At 42.2% G+C, this 20,895-nt stretch overlaps 1 protein-coding gene across 1 annotated transcript; it reads left to right on the plus strand.

Moving 5' to 3' along the window:
* The first annotated feature begins 11,390 nt into the window (after positions 1-11,390).
* LOC134288259 (uncharacterized) lies at positions 11,391-14,945 on the plus strand. Its single transcript, XM_062852539.1, has one exon. It carries the CDS (start codon positions 11,391-11,393, stop codon positions 14,943-14,945), a length of 3,555 nt encoding a protein of 1,184 aa, XP_062708523.1.
* Positions 14,946-20,895: the final 5,950 nt, after the last annotated feature.

Here is a 20,895-nt window from a genome sequence, read left to right on the forward strand (position 1 = left end):
GGTAAGCTCCAAAGAACTGGATGCGGTTACGGCTGGATTGAAGAAGGACTTTGAAATGACCTGCTTGGGGGATGTCCGCCATTTCCGCGGCATGGAGGTCCACCGTGAAGATGAAGTGTACGCCATTCGGCTGCAGAACTACATCAGTCAACTACTCGAAGTACACCGTATGAGCGAGGTGAAGTCGGTGAAAGTCCCGATGGATCCAGATTACATAAAATGTGAAGATGACAGCGAGTTGCTTCTGGATGCCACCAAATACCGAAGTGTCGTCGGAAGTCTACTCTACCTCGCTGTAGTGGCTCGCCCGGGCATAGCCAACAGCGCGGCCGTTTTGTTGAAAATTCGCTGCACCCACGGAACGAGATTGGGTAGCGGCGAAGATAGTCTTGAGGTATCTCAAGGGCACAATCGACTACAGTCTAGGTGGCGAAGATCAGAAGGTAGAAGGTTTTTCGGACGCCGACTGGACTGGTGACGTGACCAGTCGTAGGGTGACCTCCGGATTTGCGTTCATGTTTTGCGGCGGAACGATTTCGTGGACAAGTCGAGGGCAAGCCAGCGTAACACTTTCGTCTATGGAGGCGGAATATGTTGCCCTCGGCGAGGCATACCAGGAAGCGATCTGGCTGAGGCAACTATTGGTGGATCTCGGTGAACAACAGGACAAGCATACGACGATTCGTGAAGACAACCAAGGTTGCATTGCGTTCGTCAGGACGAAACGCGTCAACAGCAGGTTTAAGCACATACACTCCCGATCAAAAGTTTGGGGTCACCCCCTCAAAAACATGTCATTTTTTAGGACCACATCTTCGCCAATTTGCGTCCGATTTCAAAACCCTAGGTTTCATTCAAAAAATAATAAGTCAAAGAAACTTTGAACATGATTTAAAAGAAAGTTTTACAAAAAATTTTGAATGTAAACTTAACCCAAAGTTGCCAAATTTTCTAAGAAATGAATATAAACTTACGGCAGTGTCGCTGGAAATTGGGTCGACCAAATTTTAAGATGAGAGCGGTAATATAACCCATTTTCTATTAGCTTTCAACTGCTTTTTACAGAACTTAGCTAAAAAATCTAGAAAAAAAAAGTTATTAAGTAAATTAATCCTTGATGTCATCGATCAAAAGTTTTGGGTTACCGTGAATATCATTGGCATTTTTCGAAGGTAGTCCGTGACATTTACCTTAAATTTTCGAAAAATATCGTTTTTTCCGTGACTTTCTTGAAGAACTGGTCGATCCAGATGTCTAGTGGTCAGATTTAAACGTTTAAGGGAGCCGTATATTTTAGCACATTGTGAATTTATATGGCCATCCCACTCAAGAGAACTTTTAATGATCACTCCCAGATTATTATTATTTTTTTTATCCACTTATCCGCGTGCGGTGATGGCGGCGGCGGGCATAACCAACCGGTTCAGATTTTGACGTTTCATGGGGGAAAGTCAAAACAGTTTCAGTCTCCTCCTCACCCCTTCACCCACCGATCGGTGGCGCCAACCGATTGCGATCCCCAAGAAACGTCAAAATTCGAATCGGTTAGCTGTGCCCGCCGCCGCCATTACCGCTCGCGGATAAGTGGATAGCTTTATTATCGAGACTTTCAGCCCGAGGCTGGTTCGTCTCCGCCAGATTATTAGCTTTATTAACAAACTCAACTTGGACCCCATCAATGAATAGTAGAGGAGTCTCAGGTGGCGATTTTAATTTATGTAAAAGTAGTGCTTTCGTCTTAGTTGGGTTTATTGGCAAAAAATTATCCTGTGACCATTGTAAAATCTTCTGCATATCGTGGTTTAATTGGGTTTTTAAATTTTGAAAAATGTATTGATTTTTTGATTTTATACGAAAGAGCACCTTTTTCTGAGTCACTGTGATTTTTTTCAGCTTTTTAAAGAGATTTTTTTAAATCACCTTTTGACAGCTGGGCAACTGTTTGACAGCTCCGCCCAGTACAAACTTCAAATTGATTTTTAAATAGGTTCCTGGACTCCAAAATACATGAAAATTTGGATTTCGGCTCAGTTTGACATGCAGATTCAGAATATCGAATTATCTCAACACCGTTTAAGAAGCCAATTGATATTAGGAATGTCAATTGCTCCGTTAAGTACACTTGTACATCATCTGCAAAAACATGGTCAGAACAGAAATCAAGTACAGAATGCAGATCATGAATAGAGAGAAAAGAAGTGGGCCGAGAACCGATCCCTGAGGAACTCCAGATTTTATAGGTTTAAAAACAGATAATACACCATTACCAACAACAGCTTGAGATCTATCCGAGAGATAATGCTGCTGAAGAACTAAATCTAAAGGTAGAACTTAGTTTGTTGACGAGTTTTCTATGTACGACGCTATGGAAAGCTTTTGCGAAATCGATTAGAAGCAACACTGTTATTCCATTCTTATCCACTGCCCGCGCAACATCGTCATGAACCCTAATATTTGAGCGCAGTTTTAGTATTTTGTCGCTTTCTAAAGCCAGATTGAAAACGGAATTCATCGAATCAATGAAATCTGAAATTTGATCCCTTATTACTTTTTCGAATACCTTCGCGGTTGAACTAAGCAAGCTTATTGGTCTGAGATTTGTAATAGACTCACCCCCTGTTTTTTTAGGCAAGGGAATGACCTTTGTACGTTTCCAATCAGCATTATTTCAGCATCACGTACTTCCCTGAACTCAAAACCAGGCGACACCCCTCGAACATACGAGCCTTCACTGTTATCAATCGCGAAATTAGAACAAAAATAATCATTGATGGCATTGGAGGAATGATCGCAATTCGGTGACAAAGAGTGTCGGCTAGGCAACCCTAAGCTTTTCACATTACCCCATAATTGCTTCGCCGGTAAGATCAAATTAAGCCTTCTCCTGTCATAGTCACATTTGGCTCTAGTTATGAGAAAATTAACGCGATTTCTCAACCGATTGTAAATTGCTCTGTGTTGACTACTTTTAGTTCTTTTCCAATTACGATCCCAAGTAACCAAAAGTTCAGATAAAAGGATACTTTATAAGCTAAGCAGCTTGTTCGAGGTCGCTCATTAGCCTTCTAAGCAGCTTCATTTTTAAGTAATTTTGGAACTTGAAAGTTCACATAAGCACGCTGGATAGCCTTCTAAGCAGCTTCTGACAGAACTTTGTCAAAATTCATGCAGAAACAAAAATGTGTTTTTCAGAATCACACCCTGTTGGTGGGGGTTTGTGATTCACGTCTGGAAATTGCTACTGATAATTATATTCTTACATATGTCGCTGCTATGTAGATTTGAACTAGATCCTCCTGCGTGATAGCCTGCCGACTTACCGCTGCGCTGCTGAAGACACTTAACAAAGTCAAGCTAACTTCACTACTCTACAAATGTGCAAAACTAGCTGCCGACAGGAAATCGATTCAAGTCAGACTTTACCTCCTGTCCACTCAATCGTAGCTGTAGTACTGTGGTAGAGCGTAGAGCTCTCACGCAGCGACTGTCGGTTCGAATCCGATAGGCGGCAATTTTTTTTTTTTTTGCTCAAGCCTATGAATACATTGATTTGATACATTCATATTTGTCTTTTATTCGTGTACGCTTAAACAGTTGTTTTCTGTAAAAGAAATAAATTTAATCTTCATTGAAACACAATGCTACTGGACTGAATTTCTATGAACTTGAAAGTTCCGACAAAGTTCCGACATAGCATCTTAAGCAGCTTTGAAGTTCCGCGAAGTTCAGATAAAGTTCCGAATGGAACTTTCTGGCTGCTTAAGAGGCTAACAATTAGCCTTGCCGGAACTTGTGACCCAAGTTCCAGCAAGGCTCATCGTTAGCCTCTTAAGCAGCCAGAAAGTTCCGTTTGGAACTTTATCTGAACTTCGCGGAACTTGAAAGTGCATTTTGTGAATGGAAGCGGAACTTTTGGTTACTTGGGATATGACAAATCTCTATCAATCATACCCTTTCAATGTCTGTGTTGAACCATGGATTTTTCTTGTATTTTTTTAAACTTTAAAGGAAAGAACCTATCATGTAAATCAATGAAACGAGTATTCAAAACACTTTGCAGAAGATCAGGATCATTAATTTGTAAATAACTCCAATCCAAAGATTGAAACTCGGACTGAAGTGAATGTGCATCAAAATTGTAATAGTCTCTGCACCAATAACCGTTCTGCTGTGAATTTCGATTGAAATCTAAAGATGTGAATATGAGGTCGTGTTTTGAAATACATACCTGGCATAGAAACTTGGTTGAATCTCAATAGGGGAGACTGGCATTGGCGTAAATAGGGGGTGGCCAGGGGGGGCCTGGCCCCCTCCAGAATAATCCATTTCGGAAAAAAATCACGCAATTCAGGCGAAAAGTATCTTTTCAGTATAAAAAATCTATATCGACATGGCCTTGGCCCCCCCTAGAGCTATGACCTAGTTACGCCAATGGAGACTGGGGAGATTTGATGCCTTTTTCTTAATTCACCTGAAACTTTAAGAAAAAACACAAAACTAGATCCGATTTCCATACAAAATGACAGGTAAACATCTATCGCAAGTTAATACACAACAGAATGCCTTTAAATTATTGTTAAAGTTTTCAAAACTGTGTTTTTATGGAGACATGTCTTATGATGTATTTTTCAAAAATGGGTGACACTTGATCCCCCTTTGAGCACATGGTTTATTTAAAGGGAAAATAATTCCAGAGTCTTCCTATTCATTTTCTTTTAGAGTTTTCTTGTATTTTCGATGAATAAGGAATGTTTGAAATTGTAAGATTTCCTTAAATTTTTAAGGATATGCCGTATTTTCAAAATGGGGAGACTTGATCCCTCTTTTGATGGTTTGTACTAAAGTTAAAATTATCTGACACATTTTATCGTTGAATAGACCAGAATTACAAGTAAATAGGGGCTTCCGAATAGAATTTTATTTTTCACGTGTATAATGTGTGTGAAATCCTCGAGGGATCACCCAGCCAACCACATGTCGTAAATCATTGTGTGGAAAAAATCGTATATTTTCATATATTGAATCAGAATTGTTGTTGCGACAACTTCGTCCATCGGAGCGCCCCCCGGAAGCTTTGGCGTTTAGGTACGAATGTGTGAGTCGATCGCTATGATTTGTCAGAGACCGTGATAGTTAGAATTTGCAAATCATTGTTTGGATGCTGAATTGTATACGCAGAATTGAAAAGTGAATTAAGAATTATATTATTTAATTGCCAAATTCTAACTTAATTTCCTATTAGAGTTACAGATCATTCTATATTACCCTATATGAGCCCTAATTTGTACCGATATACAGGATTCGAATTGCCTAGTAAGGAGACCAATTGTGAGTACGAATTGTTTTTATATTAGGCATCTATTCTTAAACAATAAATTTACAGCGTTGAGCTGATTCTACCGGGAACATTGCACAATGGTCCGAGGACCAACATTAAGTGGAAAAAATTAATAACTCAAAAACCATCCAAGATAGAGTCTTCATGTCTTCTAGACATTTGCTCGTGAGTCCAAGCCGCGTTATATGCAAAAGTGTCCTAAACGCCAAATCTTAAAATACTTCATATTTCAGCACCTAACTTTTTTATTTCAAAAGATATCGAAATAAAATGTTCTGCAAAGTTGAAGAAGGTAAAAACCCCGACAACTTTCTCGAAGAGCAGTTTTTTCTATCTCTTCAATCTGAAGAGATATAACTTATTGAAGAAATAAAAAGTCCGAAATCGTTTTTTTTTGTCATATGTCAAAAACTATCATTTTTTCAAGCCTACTATGTTCAGAGCAATTGTACATATTGCCAAAATACACATTTCGTCAGAAGACATCAAAGCTGTACGATGTTTCTATCAAAAGATATAAGTATTTTTGTACTTTTTTAAGCCAATTTTTCTAGCGTAACATTTGAAAAAGGCGCAAGTGAATCTTTAATTTTCTCCCACCACCGGATCTAGTATGACAAAAACTGCATTTTAACAAATTTTGGAGAGGGTGTTTTTTTTGTTTTGCGTTTTAAATGTGATTTGACTATGGCCGTATTTTAGGCATCAAATTCACGAAAAATGACATCCATAATGTCCGAGTTCAACATCTACTCGTGTTTCAAGATCACTTATCTTAAACATTCGAGTAGCGATGAACCCAATGTTGTCTTTTTTGTTTTGTTTTGTTCCTTTGTGTAAGTGAGCAAAAATATAAAACAAATTCCCTATAGTTTTTCGATTTCTTAATTCATCAGATATATGCATCTGGTGATCGTATGCAAATTTTAAATTGAATTGTGGACCGTCCAGTTTTATATGTTTGACATATACAGGTACTCTTCGATATAACGTACAAAAAAGTTTTCTCTTTGTACGTTATATCGAAGTGTACGTTATATCGAAGCAGAGAAAAATTTAATATTTTTTATGCTAGTATTGATGTATTCGACGTGAAATTAATCCCAAATAATGATTTCGGTGAAATTCACAAAACCAATAATGAAAAACTTGAGTTTTGACGAAAAAGTCATTTCGTTTTTTGTGCTTCGATATAACGTACATTTTGCTTCGATATAACGTACACTAAATTTTTCCCCAAATTGCGCTAATTCTGGGTAACAAAGCTAATGCTGCAACAAAACATTAATTTGAGTGATTTCGTAGTTTATCTAAGGGTTATTCGTGGGAAAAATAAAATTTTTCAATGTTGTACGTTATATCGAAGCAAAATGTACGTTATATCGAATTCGCTATATCGAGGGTACGCTATATCGAGGGTACGTTATATCGAAGAATACCTGTATTATGGAAGGCCTTTGATCCTAGGATAGGATGCGACACGTAGTCAGTCAATTTCGTCAACGATCAAAATCAAGTGCTGCCACTTTTCTTTATTCCAAATCTTTAAAACTATTTAACTTTAACGATTGAAGTTTTGATGCATATTTCGCACCGTAAAGCACTATTTGCAATTGCAATAGCGTAACTTGCTACTAAAATTGCTTTCAAACGCAAGCTCTTTCAATTATGATGAAATCTATCAAAAAATCAATTGATTTTGCACCAAATCAATGGTTTTAACCGGTGCCAAGCCATGGGAGTCACATTAGGTTGATTTGCTTTTGAATGCTGACATATTTGAGGCGATAAGGCTTGAATAAAAAAATACAATGATTTTAAATATTGGTATCAAATGCTAAACCTACAAACTAGCAACACGGCCAAGCCAACAACAAAGCGATATGATCGCAGCAAACGGATATCAATTTCGACCAATCAGCGACTGGTCTCCGTTTGACAGCAAATTGGTCTCAAATTGACTGACTACGTGTCGCATCCTATCCTAGGATCAAAGGCCTTTCATAATATATGTCAAACATATAAAACTGGACGGTCCACAATTCAATTTAAAATTTGCATACGATCACCAGATGCATATATCTGATGAATTAAGAAATCGAAAAACTATAGGGAATTTGTTTTATATTTTTGCTCACTTACACAAAGGAACAAAACAAAACAAAAAAGACAACATTGGGTTCATCGCTACTCGAATGTTTAAGATAAGTGATCTTGAAACACGAGTAGATGTTGAACTCGGACATTATGGATGTCATTTTTCGTGAATTTGATGCCTAAAATACGGTCATAGTCAAATCACATTTAACCTTCCAGGACGCGCGCCATCAAGCAACCGAAACTGCACCGCGCTCGCGCTGTATACCAAAAGCGAGGTTTTTTGGTAGTGTTGTACTTTTTAAAACAGCGCGCGCGCTGAAGGGTTAAAACGCAAAACAAAAAAACACCCTCTCCAAAATTTGTTAAAATGCAGTTTTTGTCATACTAGATCCGGTGGTGGGAGAAAATTAAAGATTCACTTGCGCCTTTTTCAAATGTTACGCTAGAAAAATTGGCTTAAAAAAGTACAAAAATACTGAGTTGTACATGGTACGATGCGGAAATTGCAAGCATTGGTACCATTTCTCGTGTGCGAAAGTGGATACAGTTACGGCACAATCTAGCGATTTCGTTTGCGGTAAATGCAAAGCAAAGGATCCACCTCCTCCCGCCAGCTCGCGTACCGGGCGTTCGAGTGCTGCCAGTTCAAAAAGAGCTCAGATTGCTCGGGAACTACAACGTTTGGAAGAAGAGAGGTTGCTTGTCGAAAAGGCAATTGACGAAAAGTTGGAACGCGAGAAGGAGTTCTTGGCTCGGAAGCATGAGCTGCTTCGCCAGCAGGACGAAGAGGTGTTTAGTATACGGAGTAGCCGCAGCAGCCGAAGTCAAGCAAGCAGTAGGCAGAAAGTGGAAGCTTGGTTCAACAACCAAATGTCCGATTTACCCACCGTCGGGTCAAACCAATCAATTCTTCAACAGGTCCCAGCGACTGGACCTGCAGGGCCTGTTGGTTCGTCAACTCCTATGGAAATGAGCAGAGTGGCGGAGGTTGGTCTTCAGCGGGATCAAGCTGGAACAACGGAAGTGGAGTCAGTTCCGCGTACCACCGACAGCATTTCGATTGGTGAGAGTCCTGGTGCCGAAGATGATTTCCAACAGCGAGGTCAGCAACAAAATGTAGAACGGCCGGAAAGTGTCCCGAATTTACCGTTAGTGAACATTCAACCGTATATTCGTCTCCTCGAAGAAGCGAACCCTACATGCTCGCTAGTTCCGAATTTGGGAAAAACAGATGCGTGTCCGAGGATCGTGAAGAAGATAGTGGGACCGTCTTTACCCTACGCAGTGTGGCAACGCGAATCAAGCGAAATGCGGAGACAGCATGCTCGCGGACAGCAGCGCCAAGAAGAGGTAAACGATTATCGATATCAGCGCGAACAGGAGTTGGCTGATCTGTTGAAGCGTTCCGAGGAACAGCGGGAGCAAGACAGGCTGCGAATGCAAGAAATTGAAGTACTGTTGAAGAAGCAGCAGGACATAGAGAGACAACACCGAAGGGATAACGATGTGCGGCGAAGTCGTGAAATGGATTTAGTCAACCGACTGAAGCTCTACGAACAGCAGTACACACAGGAAAAGGCCAAGCGAGATGAGGAGAAACAATCATTTCTGGCGAAGGAACAGCAACTGACTGAGCAGCTGGAGTTACTGCGTCTGCATAGCGGGAAGGCACCAGTCGCGGCAGAGTTCGGAACACCTCCAGAGATAGTTCATCAGCAAGTCCCCCTAGTGAGTACTAACCCACCGGCAGCTCCGGTAAGTAGTTCTCAAATCGAGCAAAACGACACAAGCCAAATACACGATGGTGATCCGAGTCGACTGACACCTTGTCCAAGTGTCGCTAATCAGTACAGGAGAGTAGGGCCCCCCTATACACCATTTGTAACTTCCCAGTTAGGGCCTCCTATTGGCGATACAGTAAGACAGTCAGGCTTTAATGTAAACGATCCAGCTGGTTTCAACCTTTTCGGGCCGGCCTACCCTCAACCGGTGGCGCAGGGGCCTACACCTCATCAAATGGCAGCAAGGCAGGTGATATCACGAGAGTTGCCAGTATTTGGTGGTGACCCCATAGAATGGCCGCTTTTTATCAGTAGCTACAACCATTCTACCGAGGCGTGTGGCTATTCATCTTCAGAAAACTTGCTGCGTTTGCAAAGATCACTAAAAGGAGCTGCGAAGGAAGCTGTCAGTAGTTTTCTCCTCCATCCATCTACCGTGCCGCAGGTCATATCAACCCTCCAGACGTTATATGGAAGACCTGAGCAGATAGTCCACAATCTAGTAGCGAAAGTTCGGAGTACACCCGCACCGAAAGCAGAGAGACTGGAGACGTTAATTCAGTTCGGTTTGGCTGTGCAGAACCTGTGTGGACACCTAAAGGCGGTGGGAATGGAGAACCATCTTTCCAACCCTATCCTCCTGCAAGAGCTCGTGGACAAGCTTCCGGCAAATATCAAATTCAGCTGGGCGCTTCATCAGGAAACTCTACCACTGGTTGACCTGAACGGGTTCAGCGAGTATATGAGGAAGGTCACAACCGCTACCAGTGGAGTTACAAACTTCTGCACTCCGGCAAAGTCTACGCAGGAAGAAAAGGTGAAGATAAAGGATAAAGCGTTCGTGAATGCTCATGCTACGTACGAGCGCAAGGAATCAAAACCATCCTACAAATCAGTAGCTAGCAATCGACGAGAACAGGCCCAGGATTCTAGAGGAAAGATCGCCGAAGGAAGCAAGTGTTGTCCATTATGTAGCGCTGATGGACACACTACTGCGGAATGCACAGCCTTCAAGAAACTTTCAGTAGATGGACGGTGGAACTTTGTCAAAGACAATAAACTGTGTAGGAGATGCCTAGTGTCGCATACTCGCTGGCCATGCGAAGGCGAGCTTTGCGGGATCAACAGTTGCCAGAAACGTCACCATCGCTTACTTCACTATGAGCCATCCAAGAGGCAGGTTGTGAACTCCACCGACGCTACTGTTACTATTCATCGTCAGCCCGTTTCACCAACGTTGTTCAAAATCCTACCAGTGACGTTGTATGGAAAGAATGGCGTCGTGAACACGTACGCATTCTTGGACGACGGTTCCTCGGCAACCCTTCTAGAGCAGACCATTGCGAATGAGTTGGGGATGAATGGGAAGCCGCATTCCTTGTGCATCCATTGGACAAGTGGAATAAATAAGCAGATTGCGACAACGGCTCTGGAAACCTTCAGTATTTCGGAGCCCGGAAGTCAAAGGCGCTTCAACTTGTCAGAAGTATACACCGTTGAAAACCTAGGTCTGCCTGAGCAATCGTTGAACTTTGAACAGCTGACGGAGGAGTTCAAGCATCTGCGTCATCTTCCCGTGAAGAGTTTCCGCAAGGCCGTTCCTGGATTGTTGATTGGATTAAGCCAGTGATCACCAAACTGCGGCCCGCGGGCCGCATGCGGCCCTCGAGCAGGTTTAGTGCGGCCCGCGATCTGATTGTGATATATATCAGAGATTGCAACAACTAATAGCAATAAAGCCATTTTAAGAAGTAAAGAATTAATTCCCAAGCAAAAGATAAATAAACAAAAAGCTATTTTAAATCGGTATAATGAACTTTGAAAACCATTTTCATCTGCAAAATCATTATGCTCAAAAAAGTTCGACTCTGAAATTTTATTCTGTGGAATATTAAGGACTTGTATGTCGAAGTTAAATCCTGAAACTTTATTAAAATTTGATCGAAATAAATTCTGAAATGTCCTGCGGCCCGCAACCTTCTTGTGAAATTCAATTGTGGCCCGCGTAGACAGTAAGCCTGAGGACCACTGGATTAAGCAATTCGCACCTACTAACAACAACGAAGATTCGGGAAGGAACAGAGGGAGAACCGATCGCTGCAAGGACGCGAGTAGGATGGGTCATCTGCGGCCGTGTACGAGGGGGAGAAGAACAGTTCCAGCACCGTCAGATGCACATTTGCACGGAAACGTCCGATCGTGACCTGCATGATTACGTACGGGAATTTTTCTCCGTGGAAAGCCTTGGAGTTGCCGTAGCACCCAACTTGGAGGGCAACGAGGATCAACGAGCACGCCAAATCCTACAAAAAACAACAGTTAGAACGGGTAGCGGAAAGTTCGAGACCGGATTACTTTGGAAGCAAGATGTCGTCAAGTTCCCGGATAGTAGACCAATGGCTGAGCGTCGGTTGAAATGCTTGGAGAGACGTCTGGAGAAAAATCCGCAGTTGTACGACAGTGTGAGGCAGCAAGTGGCAGACTACGAGTCCAAGGGCTATATTCACCGAGTTACTGATGAAGAAATGGCAAGTTTCGACCCCAGACGTGTTTGGTATCTTCCATTAGGCGTCGTGTTGAACCCGAACAAACCCGGGAAGGTACGCATCATTTGGGACGCGGCGGCAAAAGTTGACGGATCATCGCTGAATTCGATGCTGCTGAAAGGACCTGATCTTTTAACTCCGCAGCTGTCTGTTACGTTCAAGTTCCGTGAGCGAGAAGTTGCCTTTTCCGGCGACATACAAGAAATGTTTCTGCAAGTTGGAATCCGAAAGGAGGACAGGAGCGCGCTATTGTTTGTTTACCGCAATCACTCGAACGAACCTATGGTGACGATGGCGTCCGATGTTGCTATCTTCGGAGCGACGTGTTCCCCGGCCCAATCACAGTACGTGAAGAATCTCAACGCAACGGAGCATGAGGCTCAGTACCCAAGAGCAGCTTCGGCGATCAAAAACAAGCACTACGTCGACGACTATCTTGATAGCGTCGACACTGAAGAAGAAGCCGTCGAGCTAGCGTTAGAAGTTGCTGAAGTCCACAGCAAAGCGGGCTTCCGCATACGCAATTGGGTATCTAATCGGACATCGGTTCTGGAAGCAATCGGAGAAGCTAATCCAGCCGCAGTGAAAAGTCTTTCGATGAACAGTCAGAGCGCTTTCGAGCGTGTGCTTGGAATATCGTGGATTCCAGGTGACGATGTGTTCTGCTTCACGATTAATCTTCAAGGAGACCCGGAAAGTGAGGTTGCGCCGACTAAACGTACGATGCTGAGCTTTGTTATGAAGATTTACGACCCCTTGGGGCTAGTGGGCTCACTAGTGATCCAAGGAAAAATACTTCTGCAAGACGTGTGGAGAGCTAAAATGGATTGGGATGAGCAGATTTCCGAAGATCTGTTCTCGCGCTGGAAGCTTTGGCTGCAGATGCTGAAGGAGTTGAACAACGTTCGCATCCCTCGAAGTTACTTTCGGGGTTACGATCCTACCTGTTTCGATACCCTGGAGCTTCACGTATTCGTGGATGGGAGTGCACAAGCATACTCGTCCGCAGCTTACTTCCGTGTTCGAGATCGAGGGCAGATACGATGTGCGTTAGTTGCCTTTAAAACGAAGGTAGCTCCACTCCAACTAGTTTCCGTCCCACGACTAGAATTGCAGGCAGCCGTAATTGGAGCACGTCTGCGCAAGACCATCGAGGATGGCCATTCCATAAAGGTAACACGCACCTACTTTTGGAGTGATTCCAGCACTGTCGTCTCATGGATCAAGTCTGACACCCGTCGATACCGGCAGTACGTTGCGTTTCGGGTGAATGAGATTTTGAGCTTATCGAAAACTGAAGAGTGGCGATGGTTGGGAACGAAGATCAATGTTGCAGATGAAGCCACCAAGTGGGGAAAAGGACCGAATTGTAACTCCGACAGCCGATGGATGCGAGGGCCCGCCTTTCTGTACGAAGAGAAGAATCATTGGCCAAAGGACAAGTTCGTGATGATTGAAGAAACGTCAGAGGAATTGAGACCAGCTTACGTGTGCAGTCATTTTTTGTCAGTTCCCATGATTGATATTTCGCGATTCTCAAAATACGAAAGGCTGTTACGGAGCATGGCGTATGTCTACGGGTTTTGTAATAGGCTTCTACAACGAATTGGAAGAAGGCCTTCCGAAGGTGCATGGAGTGTCAGCGGTGAAGATTTGCGGAGTGCGGAAAGGTGTCTCTGGCGGCTCGCTCAATCAGATGGTTACCCGGATGAGGTCGCTATATTGACACACAACAAGCAGTCAACACCTGAAAACCAACAATCGTTAGGTCGAAGCAGTTCGTTGGCAAATCTTCCTCCTGTGTTGGATGAGCATGGATTGATCCGTGTTGATGGTAGAATCGCAGCCGCAGATTACGTACACTACGACACCAAGTACCCAGTAATTCTACCTAAAGGACACCCGATTACGGATTTGCTACTGGACTGGTATCACCGAAAGTTTCGTCACGCCAACAATGAAACGGTCGTGAACGAAGTGCGTCAGAAGTTTTTCGTCCCGAAGCTAAGATCGTGCGTCAGATCAGTTGCGAAACGTTGCCAGTGGTGCCGCGTTTACAAAGCCGTCCCTGCTGTCCCGAAGATGAGTCAACTGCCTCGGCCCCGCGTTACACCATTTGTTAGACCCTTCACATTTGTGGGCATAGACTACTTCGGGCCCTACCTAGTGAAGATCGGTCGTAGTGCAGTCAAACGGTGGGTAGCGATATTCACTTGCCTAACCGTACGGGCTATACACATGGAGGTAGTGCATTCACTTTCTACCGATTCTTGTAAGAAAGCAGTTAGGCGGTTCATCGCTCGCAGAGGAGCACCACAAGAAGTCTATACGGATAACGGGACGAATTTCATCGGCGCGAGTAGAGAGTTGGAAGATGAGTTGCGGAACATCAACGTTAGCTTGAGCAGCACATTCACGGACACCAATACCCAGTGGCGATTCAACCCTCCCTCAGCTCCACACATGGGCGGATGCTGGGAGCGCATGGTCCGATCCGTGAAGACCGCACTGGGAACCCTACCGGAATCAAGGAAATTGGACGACGAGTCTTTCATGACACTGTTGGCAGAAGCGGAGCATATGGTCAACTCGCGCCCTTTAACCTTTTTGCCTGTTGACAGCGATGAGCAGGAGTCGTTGACTCCTAATCATTTTATGATGCTTAGCTCTACTGGAGTGCGGCAACCGATCAAAGCACCAGCGTGTGAACGAAAAGCATTGAAGAACAGTTGGGACCTCATTCAACAGAAGTTGGACGCTTTCTGGAGTCGCTGGATCTCCGAGTATTTGCCAGTAATATCTCGCCGATCTAAATGGTTCAATCACGTGACGCCTATCAAGGAAGGAGCGTTGGTTGTTATAGTCGACGGGAAGATGCGGAACCAATGGATACGTGGACGGGTGAGCCGAACCTATCCCGGCAAGGATGGAGCAGTACGTCTGGTGGACGTGAATACCTCTACAGGGGTGTTGAAGAGAAGAGCAGTTTGCAAGCTGGCCGTTTTGGATGTCAAAGATCCCAAGGATGTGCAACAGGATGGTCATGGTGATGAAGATAGCGGGGGGCTTCGTGAACGCAGCGGATATGGTGTCGTCGAACCAGTGTCCGCACGACACGAGGGGGAGGATGTTGCGACAACTTCGTCCATCGGAGCGCCCCCCGGAAGCTTTGGCGTTTAGGTACGAATGTGTGAGTCGATCGCTATGATTTGTCAGAGACCGTGATAGTTAGAATTTGCAAATCATTGTTTGGATGCTGAATTGTATACGCAGAATTGAAAAGTGAATTAAGAATTATATTATTTAATTGCCAAATTCTAACTTAATTTCCTATTAGAGTTACAGATCATTCTATATTACCCTATATGAGCCCTAATTTGTACCGATATACAGGATTCGAATTGCCTAGTAAGGAGACCAATTGTGAGTACGAATTGTTTTTATATTAGGCATCTATTCTTAAACAATAAATTTACAGCTTTGAGCTGATTCTACCGGGAACATTGGTGAGTCTGCTAAAAAGATCTCCGAAAGGTAATCTCCGTCCACAACAATTGTATAATAATATGTATATTTGTTGACAATGATTGCGTAAAATCGCATTTCATGCCAAATTAAATTTCAATTGCGATTTTGTTTCATATAGTCGTCTCCGATCATAAAAGGTGCGAGATACTATCGGTAGGATCGCACAAAATCGGATAGAATCGTGAAAAAAATAAACATTCTTAGTGTCAAGCTGCAAGTTCGCTAGCATTGTATATAAGATTTCATTCAATCGTGAAAATCGTCGCTTTACATCGTATATGAAGCTGCTAAATCGAGCTTGCTACCTAAAGGTATGATGAAAATCGGTGAAGTCGTATACAACTATAACAATGTTGTATATTGATCGTTTGCGTCACACTTGCGTCGTATACGAAGTAAATGAAATCGTAGAAATCGTATATTCATTTTTACAGTCGCATATGATTGTTACTGCACTTTTAATAGTCGAATCTCAATCTCGAAAATCGTAAATGGTTTTGTTTACATATTTGTATGATGAAGAAAAAGAAAAAAGGTATTTATCACAAATTTGTATTTTTGTTGTTGACACATTCCAACCATGGTAGCAATAATTTCAACAAAATATATAGGTTTTCATACTAGCAGATGGCTTTCAATAAGTGATATAGATTCCAACAACGGGCCGCTTGCAGGGCACCACTTTTGGTGCCACTCAATGCACAAAAACAACGCTCCCACCACAAGTCTCGCACCGTGTCATGCTAATTTTAATTCGTTTCATGCCATTCACTTTGAACTCTCTATTTTCAACTTGGCAATATAGCCAATAGAGATGACGCGCAGAACTCAATCAAAGGACCTAAGTTCGATTTCCATTGAACACCAATTGTTTTTTTTATTTGAAAATCTTGAGTCGTATATTGGTACTCTCAATCGTAATAAGATCATGCATAATCGTATATTTAGACGGATAAAATCGGCGAAATCGTAGAAATTTTTCGAGAAATCGTTAATTATGTTGGATGGAATCGCAGTAATCGTATATATGTTTCGGTATGGCCTCTACTTTCGTATGTATATGCCTGTTTCGTGCATTGAATACAATTTCTTTGGTGCTATATATGTGTGACTATTTCAGTTGCAATTTCGATATAGCAACCAAATTGCTGGGTGGGCAAGTCTCCCCATGTCACTGTTGTGTATACTAAGCTGAATTAATTAAAATATACTACCAACAGCCTTATTTGGATAAATAAGTTGAAAGTATTTTATTTAAACTATGTGCTGTGAAATTTTGACACGATTTGGTTCAATTTTCACAAAGTTATTGAGATTTTTCGGAATCGCCTAAAAGATTTCTGAAGGACTGAAAACAAACCATCAGCCGTTAAAAAATAATGCAATGTACAATCAAAATCACTTGTAGCCAAAATATAGTCGTTTGTCCAGGAGTAGTTTTGGAAAAATATGCTAGAAGAAAAATGTTTTTGATTCCGAGCAAATATGGGGGGAACAAGTCTCCTCAGTCTCCCCTACCGATATAGGAGTATCAGTGATTAGCAAATCCAGTAGTGAACTATCAGTACTGAAGAAATAAGTGGGTTTGCGGTTGACTATTGAGTGTGCCACGTTGATAAGAACGTCTTTAAGCCGCATTGCTCTGGGCATTTGCTTGAGTAGATCTGTGTTGAAATCTCCGATAAAGAAAGACGAGGAATAGTGAAGCGAGTAGTCTGTTATGTGTGCTTCAAGAATTTCGGCGCAATTAACGTCAGGAGGATTATAATAAACACCTAGCAGAATGCAATGGTCACCAACACCATCTTCTAATAATAAAAACTCAGTTTTTTGTGAATAATCATTAGGATCGTAGTTACTGGACTTAGTCACGACACGGCGAGAGAGATTACTTCTGATGAAAACACAAATACCACCACAGTGTCTATTACGGTCATTCCTAATTAGCCTGAAACCATCGAAACAAATCATTTGGTCACTAATTGAATCATTCAACCATGTTTCGGTCAAGCAAATAATATCTATTTTGCTACTTTCGAAATTCCTTTTCAATTCTTCAAACTTGCTGCATTTACGAGCACACAAACTCTGGACGTTAATGTGGCAGATATTCAACTTCCCATTGATAAGAGCGCAGTTCATGACGGCACACGATATTAAAAGATCATTAAAGGCATTGTGATTACCGGTCAGAGTATTATCCATTATCGAGTTTAACGACCACTTCATTCAGAAATAGAGACGCAGCATTGTTAGTGATTAAAGTAGAAGAGAACAAAACTTACAACTAATCATAGTCCAATTATCGTTTGCATAGTATGTTCCAGCCTAATCAATGAAAATAAGATACTTCTATTGCATTATTAATAAAGAGAAAGAATACCGCTACTGTTCTAAAAAATCTTTTACGCGAAAACAGCTGTTGAACGTTATGAATTGCTTCTAGCTCCCTAGACCCTTTAAATTTAACGAAAATTATCCCATCTCGTGTAGTAGCACTTTATAGACGACCGATCTTCTTCTGTTTGATTGCCTCAGTACGGATGACCCTTGCATTACATGTCAAGTTCTCATTGACGTAAACTCGGTCCTCACTATCGAATCCTATGTTTCTGAGACACAAATTATGTTTCGCAAGATATCTTCGGTAAAACTCGTTCCGAGTGAGTCGGTGAGCAAATTGGCAGAGTATTGGCGGTGTCGCACCGCTAGTGATTGGATGTCGGGCTAGACGTTTCAACTCGACGAAGGGGGAACTATCCTCAGAATAGCCTATGCTGAGAGAAATCTTCTTCAGAAAAATGCTAGCCAAACTCTCATTATTTTGAAATGGAACTCCAGAGATGATCAATTCATTAAACTTCTCCATACGATGTGTCGCCTCCATGTGGTGTTGCATATCGAGTCGCATTTCACCAACAGCATCTTCTTGCTTATCATTCTTACCAGAGCACTTCTCTCTGACGATCTCTAGCTGGTTCTCAACATCAGTAATGCGCTCAACCCCGGGGGAACGAGAATATCTAAAGCATATCTCAAATCGAACACTTTTTGCTGTCATAGCTCGATATGATTTTGATTAGTTATTCAAAAATCTAATGAATTTCGCACGAATAGCTCAAAGTGATATGATATCAGTTTTTGTTTTTGTCGAAATAGCTGAAAATTTCTACATAAGAACAAGTTTAGCTCTTCTGCACGAAATGGAACACATACACCCATAGAGATGGCTCAATGTTAGTGAAATGCCATGTGCCCATTTCTGAACTGTGGAAACGAAGAACCGCATGCTCTTATTCCCATGTTATTTACAACAGCGAGCCACAGTTGAGTGGTAAGCATCGCCGCCTGTGAATCCTAAGGTCGTAGGTTCGATGCTGCTGACATTTTTTTATTTTTTTTTTCTAGAAAAAAAGTGACAAATCTTGTCTGCTATTATTTTGATCTTGTAATATCATAACGAGCTATTATTGAGTAGTTCACCATATTAGATTTTGCTATTATTTCTGTTCTTTTACCTCTTATATCAATCAAACCAATATCAGTTTTTGTTCTTCAATCATAGCTGAATGTGCTATTCATCAGATTTTTCCACTTACTCGGGACAAGTTTAATTTTGCTGCTCTCAATTTTTTCGTTGGTCCTCTCAAACTAACTAGCAATCTGCTGGCAGAACAAACCGCCAGAACAACTTGGCATTTAATCCACCCTCGGTGCCACACATTGGCGTATGCTGGGAGCGCCGTTTAGTGATCATCGCTGAATATTCTCGTCATTCAAGTGATGAAGTTCTTGTGAAATTTTTGCTCGTTGACGACGATTCACTTTCCCCCAGGGATTCGTCCAACCGAGGGCTCGATACTGAGGGATAGTTGGAAGCTCACCCAATATTTGTCAAAACAGTTCTGGAAACGATAGGTTCGTGAATACTTACCGACGATAAGCAGACGATCTAAGCTAAGTAGTTCCTGCCGACGACAAAGCAATTAGAACCGGCAGTGCTTGTGTTCATTGTAGACGAGAGCAAACGGAATGCATGGATTGCGGAAGAGGCCGCAACATCGAGGTCTTACAAGGGAAGGATGGACAGGTTAGAAGTGCGGAGGTCCAAACTACGGAAAGAGTTATCCTGCCGGCGGTAAAGCTGGATTTGCTGGACATACACATAAAACAGAAACAGGGAGGAGATGGTGGCTCCAGAGAGGCAGGTTCTTCGCAACTTTACGGGCGGGGGAATGAAAACGGAACACATGGCAGCCGCAAACTGTAAATACTGATTGGCGATTAACGGTAGACTTAGTCATATTCTTTACATATGTATTGTTGATCCGAATTGACGCTTTCATCAATGCCCGCACATATAAAATGCTTCCACAACTGACATGCAACCATCTGAGATCAACCAAGTCGGGATGACTATAGATTTTGCAGTTGCCCAACGTTGTATCGGGAATATCTGTAAGTAAAAAGAAAATCGTGTTAAGTACTGTTCCTTTGAATTCCACTAAGAATTTACATCCTTTGACACCCACGACACCCACTAGTCGACTTGAGTCGAGTCAAGCACAAGACACTGAAGACGACCTTACAGTTGAGGTCGAAATACGTATCTGTCAAAGGATGCAAATTCTTAGTGGAATTCAAAGGAACAGTACTTAACACGATTTTCTTTCTAAAACCAATGTTATGTTCGATTTTCAAGATTCAAAGCGATACTTTTCGTGAAGGCCGCATTGTTCCCCGATCTCTTTCATGCTCTTAAAAATCCGCTGTGCCACACGTGTATTTCTAAATGAACGCGTGATGGAAAAATGACCACTTGTGCTCTGTGATCACATCGGATGTTAAAGAAACGCAATAAAAAATAGTTATGTTAGCTAAAACAAATAATGGCAATACACGATGTGGCAACTGAACCTACGGGGCACGCATGCATTCATTATATCTGGGGCTGGAGTACAGGTGAAGCGTGTGGAAGTTTGTTAGTAGAGCGGAAAAAAATACTGTACCTACTGTAGGTAACTACTCGTCAAACATATCGGATCGCAAATTGCTCAATCATACGGAATGTTGCTGCACCTCAAAAGATTGACACCATTAAACAATTATGGCCTATGTAGTTCTATCCCAAAATGTAACACTTATACATACATTTCAAATGATTCTGGATTTATTCCATGTTGACTCCTTTTGTGGATGATGCCAAATTTTTAGGTGGTGCAATAAGTGAATCCTTGGGGATTTCTATACAGTGAAATAGTTGTTGAATCATGTGCCTCGCTGATGAATGGGAACGCCTATCGCATCGTACTGTAGATAACGGCTCAAGTTGCTTTCAAACGGATTCTGCTTCCTCTGCCCATGTATTCCATTATTTTCCCAAATACCTGATCGTATTTCTTGTAAAAGAGTTGTTCCAACCGACATCGAGTTCCATTGTCTTCTTCCAACTGTACGAGAAAAAAAACCCAATTGACATGTCACAGTCTTCATAGCTGGTTTCTCCACAATCACAAACCACCAAACCAACCAACAAAGGGGATGATGATGATGATGTCCTACTACTGTCATTCCTGCACGTTCCGGATACAATGCCCTAAAC

This window comes from Aedes albopictus, chromosome 1 (genome assembly GCF_035046485.1).
Source record: "Aedes albopictus strain Foshan chromosome 1, AalbF5, whole genome shotgun sequence".
NCBI lineage: Eukaryota > Metazoa > Arthropoda > Insecta > Diptera > Culicidae > Aedes > Aedes albopictus.

Bases quoted from the DNA above. Each gene is read 5' to 3' on its own strand.
- LOC134288259 (XM_062852539.1), top strand. From the start codon at position 11,391: ATGCACATTTGCACGGAAACGTCCGATCGTGACCTGCATGATTACGTA.